The following is a 15,372-nucleotide window of genomic DNA, read 5'->3' on the forward strand; positions in this document are numbered from 1 at the left end:
GAATAACAACATTGTACAGAGTATCTTTGTATGATCCATTTCATGCCACTTTATACAGTACTTATACACCACCACAATTCATAGGGAAATGTTTATTTATTTAAAAGCCTTACTTTACAAATTAACATTTTACACACAAAAATAGAGTAGTCTTATGAAATATTATGCATCATTATAAATTAAATGAGCCAAGATTGTATAATAATAGTTAAAAGTCAGCTCCATCTCAACAGTAAAATGCTGCTTACACAATAACCATATAAGCCATTTTTAATAGTATAAAAGTCACCGGGGCCATTGTTCTGCATTAATAATTTTATTATTAAAAAAATCTAGTAGGTCTATATATTATTTATTAACATTAATGGTATGTACTATTACTTTAATAATCTGAATACTTCCTCTATTTCATCATCCGTTATCCATATAAGATGCTAACATATTGTTTTACAGGTTTAGAAAATAAAGGATTTCTAACATAAACTATGACAAATAATAAACGGACAATGGATTGTTTAAATATTAAAGTACCTCTCTCGTTGTGACTTTATTGATAATTATGGACCCGCATGCACGCGACTCAGCTGGAAGACAAGGGGGAGGAGGGGTCGTCTACGTCTCGGGGGCGCGCGCTGCACCGTCGTGACGTCACGGGAGCGCCCAAGCAGTGGGGAAGCCACCAGTGGTAGAGCTGGCAAAGACGGAAAGGAGGGAAAGATAGACAGAAGAAATACTAGACAGGAGGGATACGAGACAGGAAGACAAGCCCCCGAAAGAGAGCGTTTCACCTCGGCTGTTACGTTACGAAACGTCACTTTGAGGTTTGACAGCAGCGAAATAACTGAAGAGATGTGACTGGCCTTCTTTTACACAGAGCTTATTTCACAACCGAGGGCAGTAGAGTAAACAGCCGCAGTGAGTATTGGAAGTTAGCTGGCAGTCTTGAGTGTGACGTGCGTATGTACACATGCATGTTTTATTACACAGGCCTACGTGTGTGTGTTGTAGACATGTTGGCTACTTCTCGGTCAACCTCACATGTGTGCCGTTTGTGTGACTCGTCGCAGTCACGTTGGTTTGTGGAATAAAAGGAACACCAGCGATAACATGATTAAACGTGATGCCTGCTTTGAGGTGCAGCAGTTTTCAGGTCAGCTGTGAGACCTTCGGCGGGGCTCTGTTATATTTCCGCCCTGTGGGGAACAGCAGCGTACGTGTTTCGGCCAGACTTGTCATCATGATACATTTTGTATTTTTGTGGGCGACAAACGACAATGCGAGCCCATTCAACAAGGCTTCCTCCAGTTTTGTTCAATAAACCAAGCTTGTAGGCTTCCCCGTAATAACAAGCTAATAACATGTCTTGTGTACCTCTAAATGCGATTATCAATCTGTTCACTGTGTTGCAGGCTGCAGAAGTGCTGCTGACAGCCTTGCGGTTTCTTCAAAGCTAGCCTAGCTATCATAATCCTATAATATTAGTTTACAGCGCCAGTTTATTGACCTTATATTAGCACTACAGACTGTAGTGCTAATATAAGGCCAATAACAGATCACTAATATTCCATTAGAGACTTAAAGTGTGCCTGTGGTAGTCAATATTAAGTTTCATCTCTTGCTATCATTCCCATGGGGACTTTTAGTTGTGTTGTGATATTTCTAACAGTCTCTCTCAAGTTCTTCATGCCGGTTGTTTGTGATGTAAACTCTAAGGAACAAATATGTGCACTAATGTGTTATTAATGCTGCCTTAGTTGGACAGGATTGTCAGCAGCCACGTCTTGTCAGCTGGCCAACTGCACGCAAAGCAACATGTAAAAGACTGGGTAACAACATATTTGCAAACCTAATCAATCGGAGCAAAACATGGAACCGATATGATCGTGTTGATGAAGACGGGGAGGTGAAATCGGCTGCATGTGTGTTGCAGAGGGAGGGGGACGCCGCCGTGATTTCCTCAGTGTTCCGCCCACAGCTCTATTTCTTTGCACCGCTCCTCCTCCGGGAACGTCAGGGAACTGAGCTGCTTCCTTCCACTGAGATTGTTGTAAACACTAGACATTTTTAAATGTCTAAGCTCTGATTAACGTAACCTCAGTCTGCCTCTGGGTGACCGTTGCTCTACTGGGGTTTTCTTTTGTTTAGAATTTGTTTCTAAATTTATTTATCTGAACTTCTGATTCCTAATAAACCTTTGTGCCTTTGAGCTGGAGAGCCTTCTGACTCCTGTCTCCATGCTTAACATCAAAGGTACAAACTTTTGACTTAAGGTTTGTAACAACATGAGGAACTTAACCTGACAAAGACAGTATCTCTTTCAAATTCTCAAACCAGAACTCACTTTTATCATAAGACCATAATCGTCGATGCCTTGTTTGTTATTTATTTATTCAAGTTGTTTCATCATTTTGCCAGGAGAAGGATTTATTTCTATAACCTTAGATAGATAGATAGATAGATAGATAGATAGATAGACAAAGTTTTCAGGGGGTGTTTAAGTCATTTTCCCAACTCGCTTATTTAATCTGGCAAATTGACTGTATGAGCACATTCCTTTTTACAGGAGGAGCCTGGGGGAGTTTGACTATCACTTTCTCTTCCATTAACTACTACACACTCATGAATTAGTTTTGTGCTTCTCTGCCTTTGTGTTAATTGTCGAGTCTCAACGGTACGTTTTCCATATTTGCTATGTAGGCAGCAGCCAAGATTAGATAAATGTGCGGTGTGTTTGCATGTGCATGACATCAATGTACTTTTTGTGCAACAGCATGTTTATGTACGTGTGTGTGTGTGTGTGTGTGTGTGTGTGTGTGTGTGTGTGTGTATGTATAAACGTCTGATTGTTGTATGCGCGTTTTGTTTGCCCAGCCTGCATCAGATTAATTTCCTGTGGTACACAATAGACTGGAGCTGATGCTATCTGCCCCTTATCAGTGTTGTGCTTTCCAGTGTCTGAACCATATTATATGTCTTATCGCTGATAGGACTGGTGGCACTGAGTGAATTTACAAGGAGCACAGTCACTCTGGTGAGCCAAAATCTGTATCTTGCCCAGACATCTTCTGCCTAATATTTTCTCTCAAGTGTAATTGGGTCGCTCAGTTAATTGAAAAAAAAAGAAGACAGTTTTGGCTATTCCAGTAGCCTGCTTGCAGGATTAGTTGTTTTTTCTTTTTGAGGGAAAGGTGTGGCACTCAGTCTGAAAAACTCTCTGAACCACAAATCAAGTTTTACAAGTGACAAAACATGTTTTAATTATTGAAACTGTGGTCTTTTAATTCCTCTATACATTTCCACACATACATCCTGTAGAAATTACTTTGGATGTGTTGCAATTCAGTTACAAATTAATAAATCAGCACAAAACTATCATTACGATTTGTCATTAATACCGTGTCCTGACATGGAGACAATATCTTGTGTTTGCATGCGAAACTAAGCCAAACCACTAATAATATGTTTTCCCAAAACCAAACGGCAGCATTGCATGAGCTATGCATTACACAGCAGTGCTAATTGAGTCCTAGTAAGCCCAAATACATCATGAAGCAAAGAGAAACTGCCCTGGAGTGACCTAAGGCCTGTAGTTATCAAACTGCTAAACGTGACATTTTGGACTTTGGATGGAAAAGATGAAAGTGAAAATCCTTCACTTTAACTTGCACATGAAAACGCAAGAATAGCAGCTATTTGACATAATACAAAATATGTTAGCTGAAACAGTATATGTATTTCAGGATTGGGTAGTGTAGCCTATTATTGGCATTTGATTTGAACATTTGATGGGATGCTACATCCTTTTTTTGTGTTTTTGCATCTATCATGTTTGCACAACACAATTAACCAGGATCACTTTATATGAATCTTTATTGTCTGCGTGTGACATTGTGGCACTACATTTTCCTTATGATTTCTTTGATGTAACTTGTCCTCGTATACCAGCAACATTTCTTTCCTGCTCCAATTTCTGCGTCAGCCAGTTGCTTATTTATTCATCTCTATTTGTATATTTATGCATTAGAAATATATTCGATTGCTATTAATTTAACATGGCAATTGTCACAGGAGATGTCCACACAAATACAATCTTTAAAGATTAAACATAAACATTACATTACACATTACATACACATTACAAACATTAACATCACATGAATGTAAATCTTAGAGATTAATAATGGCCCGGGATGACACATGAGCTGCTACACAGTCTTGCTTTTTATCTTGTATTTACTATGAAGTAATAGTAATACTATTGAGGTTGAGATAATTCACCTCACCTTTGCACTCTTTAGACAAATAATCAGATTTCCAGAGAGTTAATATTATCTTCATGATAAAGCAGCTGTGATGGTTAAAAAAAAGCTGACTGTGGTGAACCATGGGTCATCCCCTTAAATCTTCAGACAGATTAGCTTCAGAGTGAGTACGGCTCTTCCCTTCAGCTGGACTGTCGAGTTGAAACGTGTTACCCCAGACAGCACCAGTGAGTCCTTTCCAGTAACATCATATCGCAGCGAGCCTGACAGGAACAGAAAGTAATGGAGAATAATAATATTCAAGATGAGTATAATGTGTTTTTATGAGACCCGATCCCCAGGCGAGACACGAACTTTGTCAAATCCAGCTCCCACACAGAAACACCAGCCGGCTAAGTATAGGTTGTGTGTGTGTGTGTGTGTGTGTGTGTGTGTGTGTGTGTGTGTTGCATTGTGCAGTGTGACAGATGGATGTGTGGTTGTCACATAAATAGAACATGCTGAACACCTTCAGGAATGCTGATGGAGACGGAGAGTGAGAGGAAGTGAAAGCATCAGGTAGACAAGGCAGTGTCAGAGAGGGAAGGGAGGGATTAGAGGGAGGAGACAACGATGGGAAAAGAAATGGATGTGTTAATAGGCAACTGTTTGCTAACAAGTTTGCCCTATTAACTTAAAAGAATATGTCAATGTAGTTGTAGAATTTATGAGTATTTTTTTCTTCTTTGTAAATATGTTGTGAAAATGACTAACTTGAACTCTGTTTTCTGCTGTGCCGGCACATACTGATCATCCACCGACACAAGTACAAGTACAGTACGTGGCATTCAACCACGGAGACTTTCTTGGTATCCTAGTGTGATGTTCTAGGGTTTTGTGAGGCTTAAGACAACATTGTGTGCATGAGGAAGGAGTGTGTGGAGGAAAGACGAAACATGCAAAATGGCTGTTTAGTAACGGTACAGGGAGGCAGAGGATGAAGTACAGGGCGTTGTGTGTGCTGGTGTTTCCTGTGGAGTGTTTCATAGAGAAAAAGGGGATGAGGTTATTTCGGTTCTCAAGTTCACTCCTGGGCCTGTTTCAGGATATGTTCCAGTAGGTATTGTGGTTATAGTAGGGCGTTTTGTGGTATTCGCAGTACAGCATATAATCTATCGCTGACATTGCTGTATTCTTCCTGTTTATACAGACTATTTTGTTCTACCAAAAATTATTTGCGCTGGTTAGGGGGTACATGGCTTAAAAACACTGTATGCCCCAGTCATATTGGCTAACAATAAAATTTTTTGTGATTGTGATTGGAGCTGAAAGGAATAATGAGGTAGTTGAAAACGGCAAAGAATTCCCTGGGTACAGCTCAAATGTGAATATTTTCTGGATTTCTTCGTCTTCTATATTAGCTGAATATTGTTGGGTTTTAAACTGTAAACTGTAGATTATTTGATAATGAAAATAAATGTTAGTTGCAGCACTAGATATGGTCACAACTGCCATACCAGGACATCCTATGCACAGTGGTACATCAAATAACATTGCAAAGCATGCAGAAATCCTAACTCAAGGTCTACTTACTTGCATTTTTCAGGGTTTTAAACAGCAGCAAACTCCATCTTCTAATAAAGACTGTGATATGGGGTTAAAAGCTATGAAAAATGCAAGTAAAGGAGGGACCTTAGATGATGATTTGTTTTGTCAAACTACTGTTTCCACAGTTTAACAATGAACTTTCATCAACTCTCAGTGTGTCACTGTTCCAACAGATGTTTCTTACGGCAGCACCACATTTTCACATTTGTGTGAAAGGTCAAGGACAGTCATATGCTCGTGTTTTCTCATCTCATGATGCCAACTGTGTCATACGCGTGTTTGTTTGTGTGGTTGTTTCCAGTGGCATTGGTATTTGGTATTAAACAGTGTGCCAGAGTGGTAGGTTCATGTGAAATTACAAGTTTGAGGTCATTATTATTTTTCATCTGACTCTCAATGCTGTTTTCAGTCCCTCACCCCCAGCCCTCTCAGAGTGTTAAACCACCACAAATAAATTCTCAACCTGTGGGACACACTGCTGGTTTATTCTTGTGACCCTTAGACTTGAACTGTAGGGAACACACTATGGTGTGTGTTGTGGTTTCCATGAGGTCCTCAAGCCAATTAAAATAAAAAGAAGTGTGTGTGTGAGTTTAGCTGTGTGATAGACTGGTGCACAATGCCTGCTGGGATAGGCTTCAACTCCCTGCGACCACAACAAGATAAGCAGTTCTGAAGTGGAAGGATTTGTGTATTTATTGTCCTGTACCTCCTTCAGACTAAAACTCGATAGATATACTGTGCATGTTTGGCATTATAGGGAGAATTGGGACATGAGCATATACATTAGGTACAGGCCAGCAGGTCTAGAGGGGAGGAGGAAGAGGAGGAAATGCCTGAAACATACACACATACATACACACACACACACACACACACACACACACACACACACACACACACACACACACACACTCACTCACTCACTCACTCACACACTCACTCACTCACTCACTCACTCACTCACTCACTCACTCACTCACTCACTATCACACTATCACATTATCTCTCTCTCTGTCTCTGAGGTATCATATTGGCCTCAAATGTAGCTTTAGTTGTTAGTGACATGATCATTCACGGCCACTGAGCTGATGTGCATGTATGTTCATCTGTGAACGTGTCGTCTCTTCATGTTTGTTTGCATGTGGATTGATTTATCTGTATGGCTGTATGTGTTTTGTTTGGCTGATTGTGTAGATCTTCATATGTGCACAGTTTGTGCTCTGTGTGCATGTGTAAATACATATACTGTACTGTATGTAACAGTGTGTGTGCCTGTGCTAGAGGCAGGATCCTGGCCTGTTTCTGTTCCAGGTGTGTGTTTTTGGCCTTAGGGGAGACACAGCAGATGGTCCCTCTTTGCGTTTGAGAGACTGTGTGTGTGTGTGTGTGTGTGTGTGTGGCTCTAACTGACTGGTTGTCAGTAACATTTCCCTGGCCAAAGATCTGCGCCGGATCTGTGTTGGAAAGATACATTACTGCAGGGCTGTTAAAGGCCTGGGTCAGGACCCAAAAAAGGGGAGCAGCCGGGGATTAAAAGGGGTCGACCAAAGGGCTACACAGTTAATCATACTTGAAATGTTACTTTACTTTACTATTGTAGTTAGCAATTTGCAAGAGGCCACATGTTGAAAGAAAAATATTTCCGACAAACTTCTCAACAAGAAATGTGTAGATTCTCTGCCATACTGTACAAGTTAAGAACTAGTTTTAAATGTTCTCTTTATATTAAAACTAGGCTATATCTATCACACCCATCCACAGTTTATGTATATTGTAATGATATCTGAATACTTGGAAACTTGGATTTTTCGTTACCATTAAACTGAACCTCCAGAAGTTCATCTTGTTTGTACGTTATAGGTACAAAGTGAAAAAGTCCAAAGTCCACCCCAAAGGCACTTACCATCTCCAACAGAAAACACTGTTAACAAACTGCTCCAAACAGCTCTATTGTAGTCCAGCCTTTACTTCTGTGACGAACGAGCGTCACTTTGTAACACACGTTATAATGCTCACCTAGCTGCTAGCGTGGCACGCCCTCATACTCTGCTTCTGACTGGCTAGTAGTCCTTAGCTAGCTACTGTGCATGTGGGACTCCCAACAAAGATGGAACAGAAGTGAGATGTATCACTCTGTAGCTAAAACAGAGAGCTCAACACACAGGGGGAAAAGAGGAGCTGCAGCAATGTGCAGTAAAACAAAAAGATGGTGTTTTTTGAAAATTAAACCATGTAAACCTATTCTGGTACAAGCTCTAAATACAATTATGAACCTGAAAATGAGCATAATATGAGCACTTTAAGTCTTATGTGCGCTGACTATTTATGAAGTGGTTTAGGTCACTTTAGGTCATTTTTGTAAGGGGAGAGTGTGGATCAGATGGTGCGTCCAATAGGCCATGTGTCCACTGACCTGAGGATGACATCACTGTCTCCAAGGATACCAAAATAACTGAATAATGACTATTGACCAGCTGGCTATTCATTTTAAATAGCTGTAAATGTACTTTCCTTATCTCATACAGTAACTGTAACACCTAAGGTTGCATATAATATTGTTTTTAGTATATTTACCTCACATTTCTACAATTCTACACTGACAACAAAGAGTCTGAAACTTACTCCACCTTTTAAATGCTTCACTGTTGTTCACTCAGCCTGGGAGATTAGAGCATTCGCAGAAAGCTTGAATTCTCAGCAGCCTCTGAGGCATTTATCAGCAACATGTGAGAGTCAGGAATCATGGTCAATTTGTTTTTGCAAAAGACAGTAAACTGTTACTGATTACACCTTTTACATTTACTTCACAATGGAATCACATATTTTATTATTTTCACAGCTGTGTTACTTACATGGTTTATTTGACCTGATTGACTTAATCCTTTTTTTTAAGATTATTTTTTGGGCATTTTTGGCCTTTATTTTTGACAGGACAGATGAAGACTTGAAAGGGGAGAGAGAGGGGGAATGACATGCAGCAAAGGGCCACAGGTCGGAGTTGAACCCGCGGCCGCTGTGTCGAGGAGTAAACCTCCACACATGGGCGCCTGCTCTACCAACTGAGCTATCTGGGCGCCTGACTTAATCCATTTTAATATTTAAAGTTATTTATCTCATCTCTCACACACACACACACACACACACACACGCGCACACACACACACACACACACACACACTGTAAAAGCATGACGAAACTATTTCATGGTATAGTGTTTTTGCGTTATTTGAAACAGCAGTTTACAGTTTTGGCATCTATTGTCCATCCAATTAAAGGTGCTCTAAGCGATGTTACACGTTTTTTAGGCTACAACATTTTTTGTCACATACAGCAAACATCTGCTCACTATCCGCAAGCTGACTGTCCCCTGAACACACTGTAAAAAAAAAAGCGGTCTCTGTAGATAGCTCAGGCTCCACAAACGGCAACAAAAACAAACTGCGCCAACCTGCACCATGAAACATAAACAGTGTTCTAGCCAATAACCGACAAGAAGGATTTGGGGGTGGGAGGTTGGGGGGTTAGTGTGCGGAAGGGAGAGGGAGGGGACGGGACGCGGAGGAGGGAGGGGCGAGCTAGCCTCCGTTTTGTTTGAAAATACTTCGAACATCAACAAGAAGTGACTTCACCCAACATCGCTTAGAGCACCTTTAATAATGTAGCCCATATGATGTATGTATATCCAGTATGATTAATGGGAATAGGACAGCTTTTTGTATTTTTTTATTGCAGAATAAAATGGAATAATAACAATATTTAATTGACTGAATAGAAAGCATGGCTTATTCTATTTTAGTACATGTAATTCATCCAGGAGGGAAACTAATTATTTGCCTTTATGAATGTTAGATCAGCTGATTGAATGTTATCTGCTATCACACAGCTTTTTACAACTGCAGGACAGTAACTTTGATGTGATGCCCAGAACTTTTAGGACATAGTGTGATCTTAAGAAGGTGTAACGGGTGGCGAAGAGACAAAGCGGCCTGTGTGATCATATGAACAGCACATCAGCTGATGTTTGTGCCTGTAGCAAAGTTTGAGGATAAAGCCAAAGCTTCTGACTGTAGTCTGTGGTCTGAGCATATCAGATGTACATCTCTCACTTACTGTGTGTATATGTGTACAAATGTGGTGGCAGAAAAAGGAGTTTCTGGGCATTTTTGATGAGTCATTATTGGGTTATTGGAGAGATCAGACTTTGCTGAACCTTTGCCTTTTAATTTAGCGCCACAAGCAGGGTGAAACATCACTACATCTACAAGATGGATCGGCAAATATTTTGGTACAAACATTCATGTTCCCCAGAGGATGAAGCCTAGTTATTTTGGTGATCTGATAACTTTTTGTTTAGCATCATCAGCAGGTTGACACTTGTAATTCGGTTTTCTTTATAGTGAGCATTACAGCCTCGTAGAGCCCAGTCTTATTCTTTGCCATTTTTTAATATGAGACTACAGTACATGTAACTTGCAACATACTGGCATTTTGGCCAGTAAGCTTGTTTATTTAACCTGCTGTTTACATTGCAAGTAAATACTGTAAAAGAGATGAAACCAGTCTCAAGACTAGATTAATAAAAATCCAGTGTATTCCTTTGTACCTTAAGTGCAGTATATCTTTGTTCCACTAATCACTAAGTCTTTGTCTCTGTCTCCCTTTTCTTTTTAGGTGATCCCATCATCCCAGGCCTTGTGGATTTACTTGCCGCCTTTATCTAAAGGGATGCCCTATTGATTCCTGCTTTTCTAACAAAGCCCATTGATTACAGTAAGGGTGTTGGAAAGGCCTTGATCACAGCTATGTCAACACTGCATCAGGATATTTCAAGTCAACAAGGACTTCTGTAGAATAGTGACGGGAGTTTGTGTTGTTTCAGCTGTCCAATTTAGTATTTCAGATTTTTTTGGGACATCCATCTTACATTTTTTGTGTAATTTTGAGCATGTATTTTTGATTTGCTTAATTAATCATTTGAACCAGACACTCTTTCGTCTCGACAGTAAACACAACATATTCCCTTACAATGTACGGTAGCTCCCGTTCCGTCTCCAAGCTGGATGTCGTTGGATCCAATGGTAACGGGTCAGTGTCTGGGAGCCCTGGGCGCTCCCCACGCCTTCCTCGCTCTCCACGCCTTGGACACAGACGAAACAGCAGCAGCTCCACCAGTGGACTTTCTGGCTCCTGTAAAACCCTGTCCATGGAGAACATTCAGTCTCTAAATGCTGCCTACGCTACAGGCGGTCCAATGTACTTCACTGACACAGTTGATGACACAATTGGCATTGGGAGCCTGGGCAGCGGGCTGAACCCTTCGCTGCCAAAAAGCACCATGACCCTGGGCAGGGCTGGGGCCAGGGTCCCCTATGGGGTCAGGGCGGCCATCATGGGGAGCAGTCCTAATATAAACACTGGAGGAGGAGGGGGAGGGGGAGGGGGAGGGGGTGCGATGCACAGTGATGCAATAGCATTTGGGGGGGAGCTGCAAAACCAGCTTTCACAGGCAGCCACTGTGCCCCACTCCATAAGACAGGTGAGGCATCGCAGTGTTTTCTTCTTTTATTGCTGCAACATTGAAGTCAGCATTTTGAGAACTGAACAAGATTTGAAATTGGGTCTCTTTGTTCCTCTGTATAATGTTTGGCCAGTGTAATATTTGTTATTAAGTCTTTATGCCCTACATGTTTGTTAGAATTGAAAGAAACTAATGCTACAAAAACGAACATTTTAAAAGCTGCTGTGTTGTGTGAACACTAAGACACAAAATAACTTGGAGGTTCTGTTTCTGAAATGTACCCAGATTAAAATAGCATTAAAGAAATAGTTTTAGAAAATGTGCTTATACGCTTTCTTGCTGAGAGTTAGATCAGAAGATCAACATCATCATCATATCTGTCCTTTCAATATGAAGCTGGAGTCCACCAGCCCCTCTAAGAAGCACTCATTAACGTTATATCTTGTTTGTTTTATCCGTACAAAAAGTGTATTAAACAACTGGTTCCTGGATAATGGTCATTGCAGTGCTGGATTATTTTTTGGACTGCAGCAGTAACTTCCCTAAGTCTCCACTGATTGCCTGGCAACATGAGGACTACAAGACTAAGAAGTCACTGCTCCTAGCCAAGAAATAGTCCCACACATGATCTAAAATAGTTAAGCTCAGATGAAGTTTAGAAATAAACCGATAAGGAATGTGTGGATACAATTAATTTAGGGTATAGATAATCTTTGTCTCGCCTTTGAGCGAAGAAATATAAAAAGATCACATCAATTGCGTTTAGTTTTGTCACAAATGAATTATCCTCCTGTTCGATGTATAGTAGTAGGGGAGCTGGGTGGTTTAAGGTAGTTTGGCTAAATTTAGCTTACTATTTAAGGGTTAATATGTTCTTCTTAAGTCACGCTTCAACTAAATAATATAAGACCTGTGTGGGTATTCATACAGTATGTTTAAATAGACTAAGATCTGTCCTCCCACTCCCTCTGCAACATTACTCATAACCTGAGAGCTCATCTCTCCAAGATGTAGCTCCCTCCCCTCTCACAGGACCTCCTCCATATATTTCTAATTATTTCCTAAACAAAAAACATTTCTTCATCTCTCAACTGTTATTTCCTTTGCTAGCTTTCCTCTATTGTTTGTTAAATTCATGGCATGCATAATGTAAGCTTATTTTTAGCCTAATTTTGACAATCTAAAAACTATAAACCTAAAGTATTCTACCTTTTCACTTGCAGAACTGAAACACGCTCTGAGCACAAGCGTCAGCTAAATACCTAAAATGATTTTTTTCAAAACCAAAGCAGAGTTTGTTACAATACTTTACATAATTACAATACGACATTATTACAATATTTGAGTCTTTCTTTCCATATTTGATTTCTCATATTTGCGAATGGTAGATTTTGCAGCACCAGCAGTGGCTTTCAGAGAGACTTCAGAGTACTTCACATTCACATTCAGTTTGGTTGTTCTGGGCCCTTACTGTAGTAGTGACCGCTGCAAATAGACAAAATGTTTATAATGTAAGACAGGAACAAAAATGATGCTAATGCTGGTATCTAACATTTTATATCCATGCTGTATGTGTTTGTGTTTGTTACAAGGTGAGAGACGGTGCAATGTCAGACCTGCAGACACAGTTAAGAGAAGTGCTGAGAGAGAACGAACTACTACGCAGAGAAGTAAGGGCATGCAAATATACACACACCCTTACTGAGATACATCCATTTTATTTGATAATTTATGGTATCTTATTTGGCTGTTTGTTTACTTGTGTTCCTCTGGGAATTATGCCATTGTGCATATAAAACAAAAATTATAAGTTCAAACTAAAAGCCAATGAATTGAATAAATAATATTAGGAGGCAAGTCGATCTGTAATCAATGATCAAGGATTTTTAATGTCCCAACATTGATCAAAACAAAGTCCCAATGTTTGATGTTAATTTCTTTTAGCTGGAGAGTAAAGAGTCCAAGTTGAGCTCCTCTATGAACTCCATTAAGACGTTTTGGAGTCCGGAGCTGAAGAAAGAGAGGGCGCTGAGGAAGGACGAAGGAACAAAGATTGCCCTGTGGAAGGAACAGTACAGAGTGGTGCAGGAGGAAACGCAGGTAGGAAAGAGGCATTTGCGTGTGTGCAACTATGTGTGTGTTGCTGTGGGACAAAATCTTATGAATTGCTGTTTTTGCTTGTTGCTCGGAGTCAAAACCTGGAACAAATGAACAGAGAAAGGATCATGTCATGAACAATATCCTGAACAGGGTTGGGTTAATTTCATCGTCATCGCAGCTAATCCAGGATCTGGAAATTTAGGAAATCCAAGTTGGAAAATTACATTTAGCCCAAACCCTGTGGATTTTAGTTTCAGCTTTGGTTTATCCATCTGTGATATAGTTTTTCTACTCGGTTAACGGTAACATTTATGGACAGGCACAAAGGGGAGCATGTCCTGATAATATTATGGATTGTTCCGGTGGATTTGTCTCACTGCTGTAAGATGGCCTTGAAGATGGGTAAACGGATGAAGCAGGGCTGCCTGGTGGTTGGGGACTCCCAGCTGTCTGTTGGTTCTGAAGCCATCTGGATGAGACGGAAGCACAGCTAGTCTGGCAGGAGGCCGTAATATTATACAAGACATGATCTGCACACATACACACTCGCTGCCTCACAGTGACTCATTTCACACGCTGTCATCTTGTACTGAAAGTGCTCGGTCCTCGCTACTTTTTGGTCATTAACGGGTGCTTTTATCCCTGCATGTGTGTGCATTTGAAATTATTTGGGGCTTTGATGTTGCTCCCACGACTCTCAAGACAAATTTAACGTTGAAGCTGTGGGAAAGGACTTCAGGTTGGGAAATTACATCACTAGATATTAAATCACTCTCCAAGAAGATTTACAGCCGTGCGCGTGAACATGTGCAGTAGGCACGTGTGTGTATGTGCATCCATAAATCTTTATGTCGTATGTGTGTGTCTTGTGTGCGCACACTTATTTAAAGTGATGGCGTGTGTGAGAGAACAAAGGAACAGATGATACGTTGATCAATCTATCATGTATTTGGCCTCCTGCCACACTAGAAAACTCATCAGTCGCCTTCACACTTACACACATTTCTCTTTGGGTATGTGTGTGTGCTGTTAAAGTGAGTGAAAACGCACGTTGAGACATGTAAGAATATTTTCTGATCTCTAATGTCAGGAAATATGTGTTCTCTCTTTCACTTTAATTCCATTTATTTCATCCAGACAAATAAAACCCTTTTAACCCAAGGCATCCTTTTCATTTCCTGCTCTCATTATCGCATAACTTTCCTTAACTTCAGTCTCTCGTCTCTGGCTTTTCTCTCTCCACTCGCTCCTTTTTTTCCTCTCTTCTTACTCATTCCTGTTCTCTTCTTCTATTTCTGTCTTCACAGTGAGTCAGCTCTTACTTTCCTCCCTCCCTCTACCTTCCCTCCTCTCTCTTTCTTCGCCATCATCTCATGTTAGAAATCAAATTAAGTTACCTCCCAGTGATTTTGGGATATGTGCGCACACACACACACACACACACACACACACACACACACACACACACACACACACACACACACACACACACACACACACACACACATACGCACACACACACATGCACTCTGGGTCACGCCCTTGCTGAGGAATGCTCATCTCATTTCCACCCTCCGTCCTTCCTCCCTCCTCCTCCCCCCCCCTTCTTTCCTCCACGCTTCCTCACTTATTCACCTCCTCCTTCACGCTCGGCCCACTATCTTCACCTCTCTTCCGCCTGCCTCTGTCTTTATCTCTTCCTCTCCTTCTGTCTGCACTCCCACTGCATAATTCCTTTCCTGTCATATTTTTTACATTGTGACACCATTGATTTAACACCGGTATAACAGAAATTCCTTATCTCATGTTTGTACTTGTTAGGCAGATCCGATAAATGATGGTATAATAATCTACAACATTGTCATACTTAAAAATGTCTTCTTGTCGGTTGTATAGTTTGAT

General features: G+C 40.7%; 1 protein-coding gene across 15 annotated transcripts in view; it reads left to right on the plus strand.

The window, feature by feature from the left end:
• Positions 1–645: 645 nt before the first annotated feature.
• LOC116060178 (ELKS/Rab6-interacting/CAST family member 1-like) overlaps positions 646–15,372 on the plus strand; it is a 121,218-nt gene continuing 106,491 nt past the window's right edge. For 14 of the 15 annotated variants that reach the window (XR_004896113.1, XR_004896114.1, XR_004896115.1 and 11 more), the window contains exons 1-4: positions 646–915; positions 10,524–11,388; positions 12,963–13,040; positions 13,315–13,470. Coding sequence is in view for 12 of the 15 variants with exons in the window: in XM_035996354.1 (XP_035852247.1) it covers positions 10,879–11,388; positions 12,963–13,040; positions 13,315–13,470 (744 nt within the window). In the remaining 3 variants the exon portion in view is untranslated. The remainder of the gene's footprint in view (positions 916–10,523; positions 11,389–12,962; positions 13,041–13,314; positions 13,471–15,372) is intronic. The other variant, XM_035996355.1, reaches the window with a different exon arrangement.

The sequence above is a fragment of the Sander lucioperca genome, chromosome 20, assembly GCF_008315115.2.
Source record: "Sander lucioperca isolate FBNREF2018 chromosome 20, SLUC_FBN_1.2, whole genome shotgun sequence".
NCBI lineage: Eukaryota > Metazoa > Chordata > Actinopteri > Perciformes > Percidae > Sander > Sander lucioperca.